Consider the following 14,117-nt stretch of genomic DNA (forward strand, 5'->3'; position numbering starts at 1 on the left):
CAGCAACAGGTCTCTTTTAGCAATATTCACATTCCATGATTTCCGGGACAGATCTGTGGTATTTTCCACACGGTTACTCATTCATCAAGGGCTCACCATACATGCTGTACAACATTGTCCATGTCTACGACCAATCAACACTGCAATGTGGATGTTATTATAGCTGTGTAGGATGATTTATGCTTCTGGTCGTGGTGACCTCACTCTTTATTGCAAGTGCATAGATTACGAAAATAGAGTTTAGATTTTCAGTTCATCTTATTTGGACACGGTAATGGGTCCTATATTGGGAAGGGGGAGGGATCAAGGATCCTCCTGAGTTCTGTGACCGTAAGGCAGGGAGATAATTTAATGCAAAGGGCACTTCAGCCTCGCACTGGATTACAGTTGCGCTATGTGAATAAGTGCAGCTGTTCCAAACAGACTTTGTTTCCTTGCCTTTTTTCATTTTCTTAGGAAGTGCTCATTTTTAAAAAGTCATCCAGTAACTGGTAAACATACACAATACAGTTTTAAAAAAAATCCTAACATTTAAGGCAAAAAAATACAGCAGTGGAAAAATGTTTTAAAAATCCCCACATTTATTATACACACTTTACAGTACAAAATTTCATATAAAATTGTTTACCACTATTGATTATATCCTTTGAGATGAGACACATTCTTCCTACTTAATAATCTGACATTTCATGTAACAACTGCAACTGGATCTTCACTGAAGCTAATGACTTGTTCAGGCTCTGGCAACTCTGCAATTTCCATCTCCTCCACTGGGTTGCTATTTTTGGATCCTGTTAATAGTAAGTTTATAGTGACTGTTAAAAGCACGGTACATTGTTCGCAAGAAAATAAATCACAGAGTGATCAAGAATTCAGAGTTGAACAGAACTTGTAAATCATCGAACTTGTAGATGACAAGTTATCTATTCACGAGTCAGAAGGTACAGATTTAAAGTTTCAAGTTTATTTATTAGTGTCACAAGTAGGCTTACATTAACATTGCAATGAAGTTACTGTGAAAATCCCTGAGTTGCCACACTCTGGTGCCTGTTCGGGTACACTGAGGGAGAATTTGGCATGGCCAATGCACCTAATCAGCACGTCTTTCAGACTGTGAGAGAAAGTGTAGACTCCGCACAGTGACCCAAGGCGGGGATTGAACCCGGGTCCCTGGCACGGTGAAGCAGCAGTGTTAACCACTGTGCCGCCTGGATTTCAGTACTCCAGACAGTCCCAGTGAATGAAACTCAGGCCCAGAATTCTGGGTTGATCTCCAGCAGGACAATTGTGTCTGGTGGGTGACCTCTGTGTCCCCCTCTCACTTTCCTCTCTCCCACACCCCTTGCATGGGTTTTGTGAGCCTAAAGGAAACTCTCCCACTCTATAGGAAAAACCACCTTATTGTTTGGTATAAAGATGGTTACCGCCCCCATAGAAAGAACATCATCCTTGTGGCTTATGAACATGAAGATATGAAAACATTTTGTTTTAGTTTCCTACAGTGAGCAGCAGATAAAGGCAACATTTAATTTAGAAAATTACCCAATCCCTGAAGCTGGAAGATGCGGTAACCCAAAGTCCACTTCACCAGTTAGATAACATTTGATTAAATGATAGCTTCGTGGATTTAAACACATAGCAATGAGCTCCAGTTGTACTTGGTTAATTTTATTTTTAAAATGGCTTTGGTTGCTGAATGAGCTAAATTAGCCTTGTGAATTCCAATAACGCTCGTGGGCAGAATCTTCCCCAAAAAATTCTAACTGTCATAAAAGGCTGAAAGCGGAAGTGCTCCACACTGGTCTTTTGGGCGAGTTTGGCACCGCAGTCTTCCAGCACTCATAGGTCGCTGGAGTCGAGACATCAGGACCTTCCCGATGAGTACCCTGACATATTCCACCCCCCCACTCAAGGCCCCCACTGCGGACACCCCTCATGTCCCTCTCCTTGCATAGCAACCCCCCCGCCCCCACTGCTGACCATGCTCCTTGCACAGCTTCCCTCTGCCGACCCCCCCACCTCACTGCCCCCCCTCCCCACAGAGAGCTTGTGAAGATTTAAAGTTTCAAGTTTACTTATTAGTGTCACAACTAGGCTTACATTAACACTGCAATGAAGTTACTGTGAAAATCCTCTTCTTGTGAAGGGGCACCATCAGTTTGAGTTCCTGCCACTGACAGCATCACTTCCCAAAGAATGAACATGGATATTGGGCAAAGCTATAAGGGGTTGTGATGCCTACCATGATCAAATTGCCCACCGACAGTTGATATCCAGGCCCTCAGATGAAGAAATGTCGCTTGGCAAGGGACTACAAAGGCTTCTAGCACCCACCAACTTTACCTGAGCATCAGTCAACCCTTCCAGCAAAGAAGGGAACAGGGTGCAAGAGGACTTCCACAGCACACACCCCCTCTCCCACAACAAAATAAATGTAAGCCTTTGAGAGCCAGGTGACGATTAATTCAGGATCTCCAATGCTCAGGCTATGAAAAATAGGAATAACCTCAATATAAAGAGAAAAGCTACTCGAGACAGGCGCTTGCCAATGACCCCCATATCTCATTAAAATATTTAGATTGTTTAGAAAACTTATTACAGACAGGTAATATCGAAAACAATTCCTAAAAGGATTGGGCTATTTGCACATTTGTCAACTCTCTTTCTGCACTGCAGTTGTATTTACGACTGAACTTTCAATCTCTTTCATTTTATAATTCAGATTTTAAACTTTACCAATTCATTCCTCCAGAATACTCACCAGATAACAAGTCTGGCAAACAGTTGTCCATCATTTCCGAAGGAATTGTAATTCCCATAGCCTTGCGAATTCCAACAACACTCGTGATGTCTCCAGGAGCTACTTGGCTTGCCAATTCTTTCAGGTTTCCAGTTACCTTTTCAGCTGAACAGACAGAGATTAAAACTTGCTGTTAATGGCTGCAGGAAGTAGAAAAGCTATGGGCTTAACTGGCTGGATAACCAAACAATTACAGTGCAGCGGATGCACCGCCACACTGATGTGCAAGTTAAGTGGGCAGTTGTTGACGATACTTTATCCCAAGTTTTGCGAGAGGGCAAGATCAACGTTAAAATGTCAATTTAAGTTCAGGTAGTTTCATCCTGCAACTTTACAGGTTTTCCCCAGATTGAAAACTGTAAATGAAATTAACAACATTTCACTGTAGTTAAATAGAGGGCTTGAGTCTAATAGTAACCAAGACTAAAAATACAAAAGGTCAGTCGTTTACGTCAGACTTCCTTCTATGCTTAGTAATCTGAGAGCGGCACAGTGGTTAGAGCTGCTGCCTCACAGCGCCAGGGACCGGGTTCAATTCTGGTCTTGGGGGACTGTGTGGGTTCTACCGGGTGCTCCAGTTCCCTCCCACAGTCCAAAGATGTGCAGAATGTCCAAACTCCACACAGTCACCCGAGGCTGGAATTAAACCCGGGTCCCTGATGCTGTGAGGCAGCAGTGCTAACCACTGTGCCACCAGTTACTGCTGTCTATGTATCAAATGCACCTTAAAACAATCAACACCCAAAAAAAATATTAAACATAGTAAGCACAACTCAATTTAGGTTTTGAAACCCAATAACTTTTTAAGGACTTTCATGTTTCCCCCCAATATGCAACTTTATTTTGCAAAGTCAACTACAAGCAACAATGTTTACTTACTTTATTTAACTAACAGAATTGGACAAGTCACCAATACTTAAAATGAATAATAATTAAATTGTTAAAACCCAAGATATATTCTTTGGAGGAAGACACGTTATATTATTTCGGTTACAGACTCAAATCTGGAACATAGAACAATCAAAGCCAACTGATAACTCAGGGTGGCAACAGGCAGGGTCACTGTCTGCGTGGAGTTTGCACATTCTCCCCATGCCTGCGTGGGTTTCCTCTGGGTGTTCCGCTTTCCTCCCACAGTCCAAAGATGTGCGGGTTAGGTTGATTGGCCATGCTAAATTGACCCTAGTGCCAGGGGGATTAGCAGGGTAAGTATGTGGGGTTACGGGAATAGGGCCTCGATGGGATTGTGGTCAGTGCAGACTCAATGGGCCGAATGGCCTCCTTCTGCACTCTAGGGATTCTATGATGCAGAAGACATGGGAAGAAGAATATTTCAAAGATTTCTCGATTTAACACGAATGTAAATGTGATGACACTAGCAGGTCAAATGTGGTCAAATGTTCCTGTAGCTAAAGCAGAGTTTGTGCATTGGTCATAAAAGATATTTAACGTACCAATTAGTAACTCTCGAATAGAAGGTCCCAACAGGCAGAGCATGGCAGACGGGGGTCTGGTGCTGAAACGCTCATTCTGTGCTTGCTGAAGATCTTGTAATAACTTGGTCGTTTCATCCAGCTTCTTCTGAAATATTCCACACTCTGAAAGCCAGCAAGAGATTTAATAACCGTGATAAATAATGACAACAAAGGTCACCAGCAGGTCAGCGCTGCCATTATGCTCATTTCTTGCAGCACTACAATAGGACATTTAGGTGGTGTGTCTGTCTGCTCTGGCTCGGTTGGCAGTGGGGTCACGTCCCACACCAGAGGCCCGAGCAGAAAAACCTCAGCTGACGCTCTAGGGGCAGTACTGCGGGAGTGGCAAAGGCGCCAGCTTTCAGAAGTTAAACCTAGTGGAGCTGCTCAGATATTTCTATTCGCTTCAAGGTGGGGTTGGCGGGGTGGAGGGGGTAGATGTGTGTAATTTGCTTCACTGAACACATCAGCCGTTGCATAATTAAGCCGCTATTAAGATATCATTTTTATGCAAGGGAGGGAATAAAGAGGATTCCATTCACTGCTGTACGGCAGTTCAGAATGGCAGGAAATGAGTCAGATGTGGCTACTTATCCTGCAGCAGTTTCAACTGCATCCTCTAAATTAGTCCTTGATAGTTACGTAAAATTAGGTCACATTCAACATAAAAAGTTTACTTCATGTAGATATCAGGAGATTTAAGGCAATGGTTACAGTATATTGGTCTATAGTTTTCAATTTCAAACAGTGGGCAGCACAGTGGTTAGCACTGCTGCTTCACAGCTCCAGGGACCTGGGTTCGATTCTTGGCTTGGGTCACTGTCTGTGTGGAGTTTGCACGTTCTGCCCGTGTCTGTGTGGGTTTCCTCCGGGTGCTCCGCTTTCCTCCCACAGTTCAAACATGTGCAGGTTAGGTGCACTGGCCATGCTAAATTGCTCCTTAGTGTCCCAGGATGTGTAGGTTAGAGGGATTAGCAGGGTAAATACGTGGAGGTTACAGGGATAAGACCTAGGTGGGATTACTGTTGGTGCAGACTCGATGGGCCGAATGGCCTCCTTCTGAACTGCAGGGATTCTATGATTTATTAGTTTTAATAAAAGACAAAACAGAACATTCAAGCATCAAACCATACAGTGAGTTCATTTTTAATCTACCTCGTTAATTAATAACTGGTTAGAAACAGATTCTAATATCGGTGTTAGTCAAAGACTCATGACAAAGGTCAGAGTTTTTAAAATGTCTTTTAAGAAATTCATTCGTGGGGATGTGGGCGTCGCTGGCTGGGCCAGAATTTATTGCCCATCCCTAATTACTCTTGAACTGAGTGGCTTGTTGGGCCATTTCAGAGGGGCAATTATGACCAGTTAGTAAACCAGATGTGGTTTTACGACAATTGACAATGGTTTCATGGTCATCATTGTACTGTTTTTTGTTCCAGCTTTTATTGGATTCAAATTTCACCATCTGCCTTGGTGGGATTTTAACCCAAGTCCCCAGAGCATAACCCCTGGTCCTCTGGAATGCTAGTCTGGTGACAATACCACTACGCCATAGCCTCCCCTTTGTGAAGTCAGACACCAGATAGAAAACACAGCTCCAAAACAAGGAAAAAGGAATGAGTTGAGGAAAATTTCTCAGATGGATAAAAAGTGGAAAACGGTGATCCACGCGGACCTGAGTTTCGATCACTGTCGTTCACCTTATACATAAATAATTTGGTGGCATGGTGTGATAACTAATGATCACAAGTTTAGCAGGACTTTGGGGGTATGGTTAATAATGTGGAGGCTTGAACCAAAATACAGGAAGACAAAAACAGGCTTATAGAATGAGCAGTTAAGTGGCAGATGTAATTCCAAACAGCAAAGCCTGATGTGCGGGTTAGGTGGATTGGCCATGCTAAATTGCCCCTTCGTGCCGGGGGACTAGCTAGGGTAAATGCATGGGGTTATGGGGATAGGGCCTGGGTGGGCTGAATGGCCTCCTCCTGCGCTGTACGATCCTATGATTCTATGTGATTCATTTTATGGAGAAAACTTATTTTTTTTAGAAGTTAAGAAACTAAATGGTACAAAGTAAAGAAACGGGACTGACGTGGAGAACCTGTTTTCGCTTGGGCAGTAGTCCAGTGTAACTGGATGTAATTATAAGATAAACAACAGCAAGGACTTAGAAATCATTCTATTACATACAGAGATGTGGAGTTTATTGTCATGCAGAATGCTTGAAGCAGATGGCATTGATGCATTTAAGGGGAGATGTTACCTACATAGGAAAGAGAAGACAATGGAGGCAGAGTGGGAGAAGACTTGTGTACAGTATAAACACTGCCATAGACCAACAAGCAGAATGTCTTGAATTTTTGCTGTAGTTTTAGTCTAACTATAAAGCAGTTCTCAGAGGCTCCATACCTTCTGATTCTGGCTCCCCACTTATTACCGACTGCAGAGAAGCAAAACTGTCAATACGGCAAAACCCTGATTCCAAAGGCCGAGGAGACTCAGCTGGGGCAACCTAGAAAAAAGAAATGGAAATGTGACACCAAAGAAATTCTGCCTGCATTTTATTCCTAGTATGGAGTTAACTGCGTGTAAGATACTACAATTGGTGATAGTTAACCTTAAATTAGTCCCAGGATCAGCTTTTTACCAACAAATGTGAAAATGCGTTTTCAAGACTCCACTTTGCAGTTCTTAATTTCAATACAGCAGACGATACTGGAGGAGGACAGCCTGGATGTCACTTCCCATTCCAGCATTTCAGCGCACTCTGTGTTTAGGGTCCACATTCAAATCAGCCAGTCCTTAATAAGTTTCACTGAACACACACAGTCTCCCATCTTGCACTGTAACCACCCCATCTCTTTGACTGGATCTGCCACTCAGTGACATGGCTACTCATCTAAAAGTATGATAGAAAAGGGGATCTTTAAAATTCTCAGGCCGATAAATGCTCAAGCGCAAAGTACTATCTCTCTCCCTAAATGGTGAAGCTGGACTGCTCCGTATATTGGGCCTCTGTTTCCATGGGACTGGTAAACTGTGTTGACAAGTGAGGCCTACTGGATTGGGAAGGGTGGGCCAATAGGCCAAGAGGTGCCAGCGGCCAGGGTCATGCCAGAATTCTGTGGCTTGAGGGTCTTTTTGCTGGTCAACTCCACATTGCACTGTGTGAATGTAACACCATGCAAGCTCAGTTCTTGGATTCATTCAAAAATCAAAATGGGTCTTGCAAAACCTTAATTAAAAATATATATATTCTGCCCTTTAAGGTTTGTTTTATTCATTCGTGGGACATGGGTGTCTCTGGAAAGGCCAGTATTTGCTTCCTATCCATAATTGCTCATTGAACTGAGTGGCTTGCTAGCCATTGCAGGGCATTTAAGAGTCAACCACATTGCTGTGGGTCTGGAGTCACATGTAGGCCAGGCCGGGTAAGGACGGTAGATCTCCTTCCCTAAAGGACATCAGTGAACCAGATGGGTTTTTCTGACAATCGATAATGGTTTCTTAATTCCAGATATATTGCATTGAATTCAAATTCTACCATCTGCCATGGCAGGATTCGAACCTGGGTCCCCAGAACATTAACTGAGTTTCTGGATTAATACTCTAGCAATAATACCACTCGGCCATCGCCTCCCCTAGGAGCCAGAGTGTGCTCCTACTGGCAGTGTCAGGCAATGCACCTCCGGCTGGAAATCTGGTGAAAGTCTCCTCTCGGCCATGTGGGAGCTTGGAAAGCTGGTTAGCTGGATCGAATTTTTAGGTAGCCATTTCAGTTGTACTTTTCCAAACATCAGCAGAGCTGCCGAACAGATTCAGCTGAGGAACCGTGAACCTTGCTGCAGAACAGGAATGTTCGTGATGCATCTTCCTGCATTAAGACATTACTGCTCCTTATTTCAGCAGCTACAAAATGCCAGGTGTTTTAAGAATGCCAAATATTACAAGATGATCAAAGACTCCATAAATCTGTGTATTGGCAACGCGGCTCCATGTTAACAAGGAAACTGTGCAGCTATTCAACTTTCATTGATCGGGATTTACAAGTTAACATTACACTTTAAGAGGATACTTTATGAGCAGATATCGTCAGTATTACCTGTACATCTTCAGAGGTTTTAAGAATATTCAGTTCATCTTCATTGTTAAGTGTGGTCTGCAAGATTTGATTGTGAAAATAAATACTAAATACCAACAAACTGATTTGCAAAATACTTCCAAAAACTATTCTTGCACAAATGTCATAATTAGTTTTAAACTGGAGTGACAGACACATACACTGATACTTGTTGTTGCATCAACAGATTAACATAGTACTAAATATATAATCCGGCACCTTCCATAGCGCAGCTTCGAGTCGAAACAAAATGCAGGACAGTGTGCTGACTGCAGTCATACAGCGAATGTGGCTGCAACAAGTGATCTCAGCATTGCTGTGTGCAATGAATAAATTGAACTGTAATCTGTTCAACAAATAGCACAGTCATAGGGTTAGGATATATAATCTCTGTCCTCCCATGCAAAAATTGCTAGCCGCTGGTTAAAAATCCTGAAAAGTCTAAACAAAAAGGTCTCTCCGCCATTTCCTCCTCCTCCACTTCTGTGCTCATTCGCCAGCCCCCCCCCCCCCCCCCCGCCATCTCTCCTCTGCTTGCACTTCTGTCTCTCTTTGTCTCCTCTTTCTGCCTGTGCTCTCCCACTTCTTGCCTTTGTCGCCCTTCATTTCTCATCAAACAAGGATCCACTCTAGCAGGGCTGGACAGGTTAGCAAGCTGGTGGCAGATAGCTGAGCTAGGTGGGCAGATAACTGAGCATTAGAGAAAGGATCTTGGCTCAGAAAATCAGGAAGTAGAATGAGTATGGGTGGAGGTCAGGAACAGCAAGGGTCAGAAAATGCTGGTGGACATATTCTATTGGTTCCCTAACAGTAGTTATACAATTGGACAGAGCATTAAACAAGACATTATTGGAGCATGTAACAAAAGCAATGTATTACTTGGGGACTTTAATCTTCATATAGACTGGACCAATTAATAAGGCAAAGATGATTAGGGAGTTTACAGAATGCTTTTGTGTCAGTTAGAGTCATAGAGGTTTACAGCATGGAAACAGGCCCTTTGGCCCAACTTGTCCATGCCGCCCTTTTTTAAAAAATCCTTAAGCTAATCCCAATTGCCTGCATTTGGCCCATATCCCTCTATACCCATCGTACCCATGTAACTATCTAAATGCTTTTTAAAAGACAAAATTGTACCTGCCTCTACTACTACCTCTGGCAGCTTGTTCCAGACACTCACCACCCTCTGTGTGAAAAAATTGCCCCTCTGGACACTTTTGTATCTCTCCCCTCTCACCTTAAACCTATGTCCTCTAGTTTTAGACTCCCCTATCTTTGGGAAAAGATATTGACTATCTAGCTGATCTATGCCCCCTCATTATTTTATAGACCTCTATAAGATCACCCCTCAGCCTCCTACGCTCCAGAGAAAAAAGTCCCAGTCTATCCAGCCTCTCCTTATAACCCAAGCCATCAAGTCCCGGTAGCATCCTAGTAAATCTTTTCTGCGCTCTTTCTAGTTTAATAATATCCTTTCTATAATAGGGTGACCAGAATTGCACACAGTATTCCAAGTGTGGCCTTACCAATGTCTTGTACAACTTCAATAAGACATTCCAACTCCTGTATTCAATGTTCTGACCAATGAAACCAAGCATGCCGAATGCCTTCTTCACCACTCTGTCCACCCGTGACTCCACTTTCAAGGAGCTATGAACATGTACCCCTAGATCTCTTTGTTCTGTAACTCTCCCCAATGCCCTACCATTAATTGAGTAAGTCCTGCCCTGGTTCAATCTACCAAAATTACCTGGAACAATATGTTGTGGAACCAACCAGAGATTCAAGCTACTTTAGATCTAGCATTGTGCAATGAGGCAGGATTAATTAGCAAATTTCATAGTAAAGAATTTACTGGGAAATAGTGATCATAATACAATTGAGTTCCTCGCTGAGTTTGAAAATGACACACTTCAATCACAAACCAGAATCTTAAACTCAACCAAATCTAATTACATTGGTTTGATGAGAGAGTTGGCTACGGTTGAATGGATAGATTAAAAGCTATTGTGGTAACTAAACAGTGGGAAACACTTAAAGGAGCAATTCAAAATATTCAACAAACATATATCCCACTGAAGAACAAAATCTTAGCAAGAAAAATCCGTCCATATTATACTAACCAGTTTAACAATAGTATTATTAAAAGGAGAGGGTTGTATTATTGTTACGAATAGGAGTAAATCTGATGATTAGGAGTGGTTGAGAAACTGCAAAGGGCCACTAGGAAGTTGGTAAAAGGAGAAAAAATGGAATATGGGAGCAAACTAGGAATATAAAACCGGCAAACAAAGTGGAAGAGAGTAGCTAAAGTAAATTTTGGTCCTTCAGAAGGAGAGGCAGGAAAAATTATCATGGGGAGTGAGGAAACGGCAGAGACACTGAAGGAATATTTTGTGTCCCGTCTTCATAGTAGATAAGACAAGTTATGTATCAGAAATCGAGGGTAAGCAAAGGCTAATAAAAGTGAAAAATTAAGGTAATTTCAGTATTGCTGAAAGAAGAGACATGTTGAAGCTCCCAGCAAATGGCTGTTACTTATTTTGTTTAGCTAAAACAGCTGCTATGTGGTTAAATGCCATACATCCTAAAGACTGGCGGGTCGCACCAAACAGCATGTCCCTGCCGATGTTTGCAATGGGCAAGGTACAGATTGTAACCAACCAGTCAGTGCGTGCAAAACTCAAAACACAGTGCGCTAAGAATTACACTGACAAGCAAGATGGTCGGGCTTGCAGTGTGGCACATTTGCATGCACTGAAAGCTACAAACACAGGGCTCTGTTCTTTGCAGACAGAAAGAACAGGTACACATATTTCACCTGTTTCAGCTAAATAAAATAAGCGTCAGCCATTCGCTGATTCATTCCTCAGGGCATTTTCTTACCCAATCAGGGTCAAGCTGCCTGGTATAAATTTCAAACAATGCTTAGCAGTTAACTGTCAGTCACTTGGTGCATTCTCCATGGCAATGCCTCCACCAGAGTCTACCTGCCAACCAATCAACACTTTCTTGTCACACAGTATAAATTGTCATTTTCCCCTTATATCAGTACTCTTGCAAATTTTTTGATGAGTGCAAGATGAATAACTTTGACATGGTTCTTTTTTCATAAGTACTCAAGTTCTGTACTACCAAACAACTATTATTCTTACTAATATTAATATCTTGCGGTTCCTCATTTACACTAGTCTCTTGATTCTCCATTACTTCTGGAAAGATTTTAATATTTCCTTCCATGAAAACAGACACAAGGTATTTATATAGTTTTTCTACCATTTTTTAATCCCCATTATAAAATCTCCTGACTCTATTGGTAATGGACTCACATTTGTTTTTGCTAATCTTTTCCTTTTTACATACCTTACAAATTTTACACAGCCCATTTTTATACTTCCTGCTAGCTTACTCGATCTTTCATTATTAATCTATTTTTTTGGTCCTTCTTTGCAGCATTCTAAAATGCTCCCAGTTATCAGGAATACTATTCTTGTGGCAACGTTGCACACCTCTTCCATTGATCTAATGCAATCCTTGATGTCTTTTCTTGGTCTTGGCTGGAACACTTTCCTTGCTGGATTTTTGTGGACTAAAGCAGTGTATTTTTGTTGTAAATTATGGGTTGGTTCTTTAAGTGTTTTAGCCATTGCCTTCCTAACATCATACCTTTTAACAGTTTGCCAATTTACCATTGCCAATTTGCCCCTCATACCTTCTTGGTTTCCTTTGTTTAGATTTAAAACCCTTGATTCTGATTGAACGACATCACTTTTAAACTTAATGTAAAATTCTATCATATTATAGTCACTCTTTCCTAAAGGCTACTTTACAACAAGATGATCAATTATCCCTTTTTCTTTGCACAATACCAGATCTAAAATAGCCCATTCTCTAGTTAATCAACATAATGCTCTAGAAAACAATCTTGTGTTAATTCCAAGAATTAACTGATTAGGTTTACCCATTCTATATGTAGACTGAAATCTCGTGATTACTGTATTAACCTTAGTACACGCATCCCTAATTTCCCGATTTATAGTGTGATGCAAGTTGCCACTGCCCTTTGGTGACAGGTAAAGAACTCCCACTAATGTTTTCCGTCCCTTGCCATTTCTTAATTCCACTCAAACTGATTCGCCACGTTGATCTTTAAAACTAAGTTAATCTCTCACTATAGTACTAATGCTCTCTTTCAGATTTCTGTAAGATTTGTATAAATGGACAGAAACACGGATTCTTAGAGCCAGACTTTTAGCAGAGAATAGCACACTTACTATTTCCATTTCTTTCAGTGCTTTAGAATGTTCACCGTTCGTCAGGGAATCGAGTAAATTATCAACCATGTTCACACTGTAGTCTTCATTGCTGGCCAAGAACTGCTGAACACTGGGAACAAATATTCCGAGATGCTTTGATTTTTGGCTGCCTTATTTATAGGTCATTTTATACAGCCATTCGTTCCCACAAATATTAAGTTAATTGAATTACACACAGGTTTGATCACAAGATCCGATGACAGATTCCTGCACTGATATTCTCATTTTTTTAACAAAAAGACAACTGTGCAATAGTTCATTCCATCAACTTACCTAGCATTGAAAGTAAAGAGAGAGTTCTAATGTTATTCACCTGAAGAGTATACTTCTTAGCAGCCCATTTCTATTTTAAATATTTATCTAAACTAGACGCAGCTAATTATGGGAAGCAGCAATAAATATTTAGTTTGTCCCATATTGGCTTATTTCACAATCAGATAACTATTCGGTGCTGCCAACTGTGTTATCCATTTGAATGGATGGATTATACACGGGAGCCCAGCTGTCAAGACTAACAACACTGCTCTGATGTTGAGTGCAGGAGTACACAAGCTAGTTTTCACTTGGGTTTCTTTGGAGAATCAGGGTTAGAACTCACCTGAAGGACCCGGAGAGGCCTGACTCATCACCGTATGTTGAATACACCAGGTCAGAATCCTCTTTGCTGAGATTAGCACAGGTAGAATCGTAAACTGGAGCATAAGAACTGAATGGCCCATAATTCAAGTATGTCACTGCAGCAAAATATAACATTGTGAAAAGTAAGAACAGATCACTTGCAATGAAAACCTTTGCATCAAAGCCAGAAGTCGGGGTCATGTGAACAGGCCTCAATCTAACAGTTGAATGTTTTATTTACAGTGAAGCATTTAATTCTTCTATAATTTGTTAAAGAAATATTAGCTTAAATATTGAAAATCAGTTCCCAGTTCAATTGCAATCATATCCACAAGTTAAATGTAGGCATCAATAGAATTGCTGTTGCTCTCTCTGCCATCCTCAGCTTTGGAGAAGCTCTGTTGAACTGCTAAAGGAGGCTATGGGTTACCCAACTCTCCTGGAACTAATACATTTGCAGCACTAACCTGGAATGACTTTATTACGTTTGTCTTCCTTAAATCCTTGAAGGGTATTGATTCCAGACTGTAATCTGCCAGTTATCATACCGAGCTTCACTGGACAGTAATTTGGGTCTGCAAAAAAGCAACAGCATGGTTTACACATCCTGCACTAACTGAACTGAAAAAAACATTCACTCAGAGGATGGTGAACCTGTGGAATTCTCTACCACAGAAGGTTATGGAGGGCAGTCTAGTCACTGAATATAGTTAAGAAGATCGACTCCAGAACAGCTTATCGAATCAAGAACAGCTTCTTCCCCGCTGCCATCAGACTTTTGAATG

At 41.6% G+C, this 14,117-nt stretch overlaps 1 protein-coding gene across 2 annotated transcripts in view; it reads right to left on the bottom strand.

Annotated features, from left to right (window-relative positions):
* Nucleotides 1-547: 547 nt before the first annotated feature.
* brd7 (bromodomain containing 7) overlaps nt 548-14,117 on the bottom strand; it is a 41,317-nt gene continuing 27,747 nt past the window's right edge. Inside the window, exons 10-17 of one of the 2 annotated variants that reach the window (XM_078210865.1) lie at nt 13,800-13,907; nt 13,313-13,448; nt 12,673-12,784; nt 8,381-8,437; nt 6,688-6,790; nt 4,255-4,398; nt 2,762-2,905; nt 548-791 (exon numbers count right to left, since the gene is read on the bottom strand). In XM_078210865.1, the coding sequence (XP_078066991.1) occupies nt 688-791; nt 2,762-2,905; nt 4,255-4,398; nt 6,688-6,790; nt 8,381-8,437; nt 12,673-12,784; nt 13,313-13,448; nt 13,800-13,907 (908 nt within the window). In that variant the 3' untranslated portion in view covers nt 548-687. The remainder of the gene's footprint in view (nt 792-2,761; nt 2,906-4,254; nt 4,399-6,687; nt 6,791-8,380; nt 8,438-12,672; nt 12,785-13,312; nt 13,449-13,799; nt 13,908-14,117) is intronic. The other variant, XM_078210866.1, reaches the window with a different exon arrangement.

The sequence above is a fragment of the Mustelus asterias genome, chromosome 4 (genome assembly GCF_964213995.1).
Source record: "Mustelus asterias chromosome 4, sMusAst1.hap1.1, whole genome shotgun sequence".
Taxonomy (NCBI): Eukaryota; Metazoa; Chordata; class Chondrichthyes; order Carcharhiniformes; family Triakidae; genus Mustelus; species Mustelus asterias.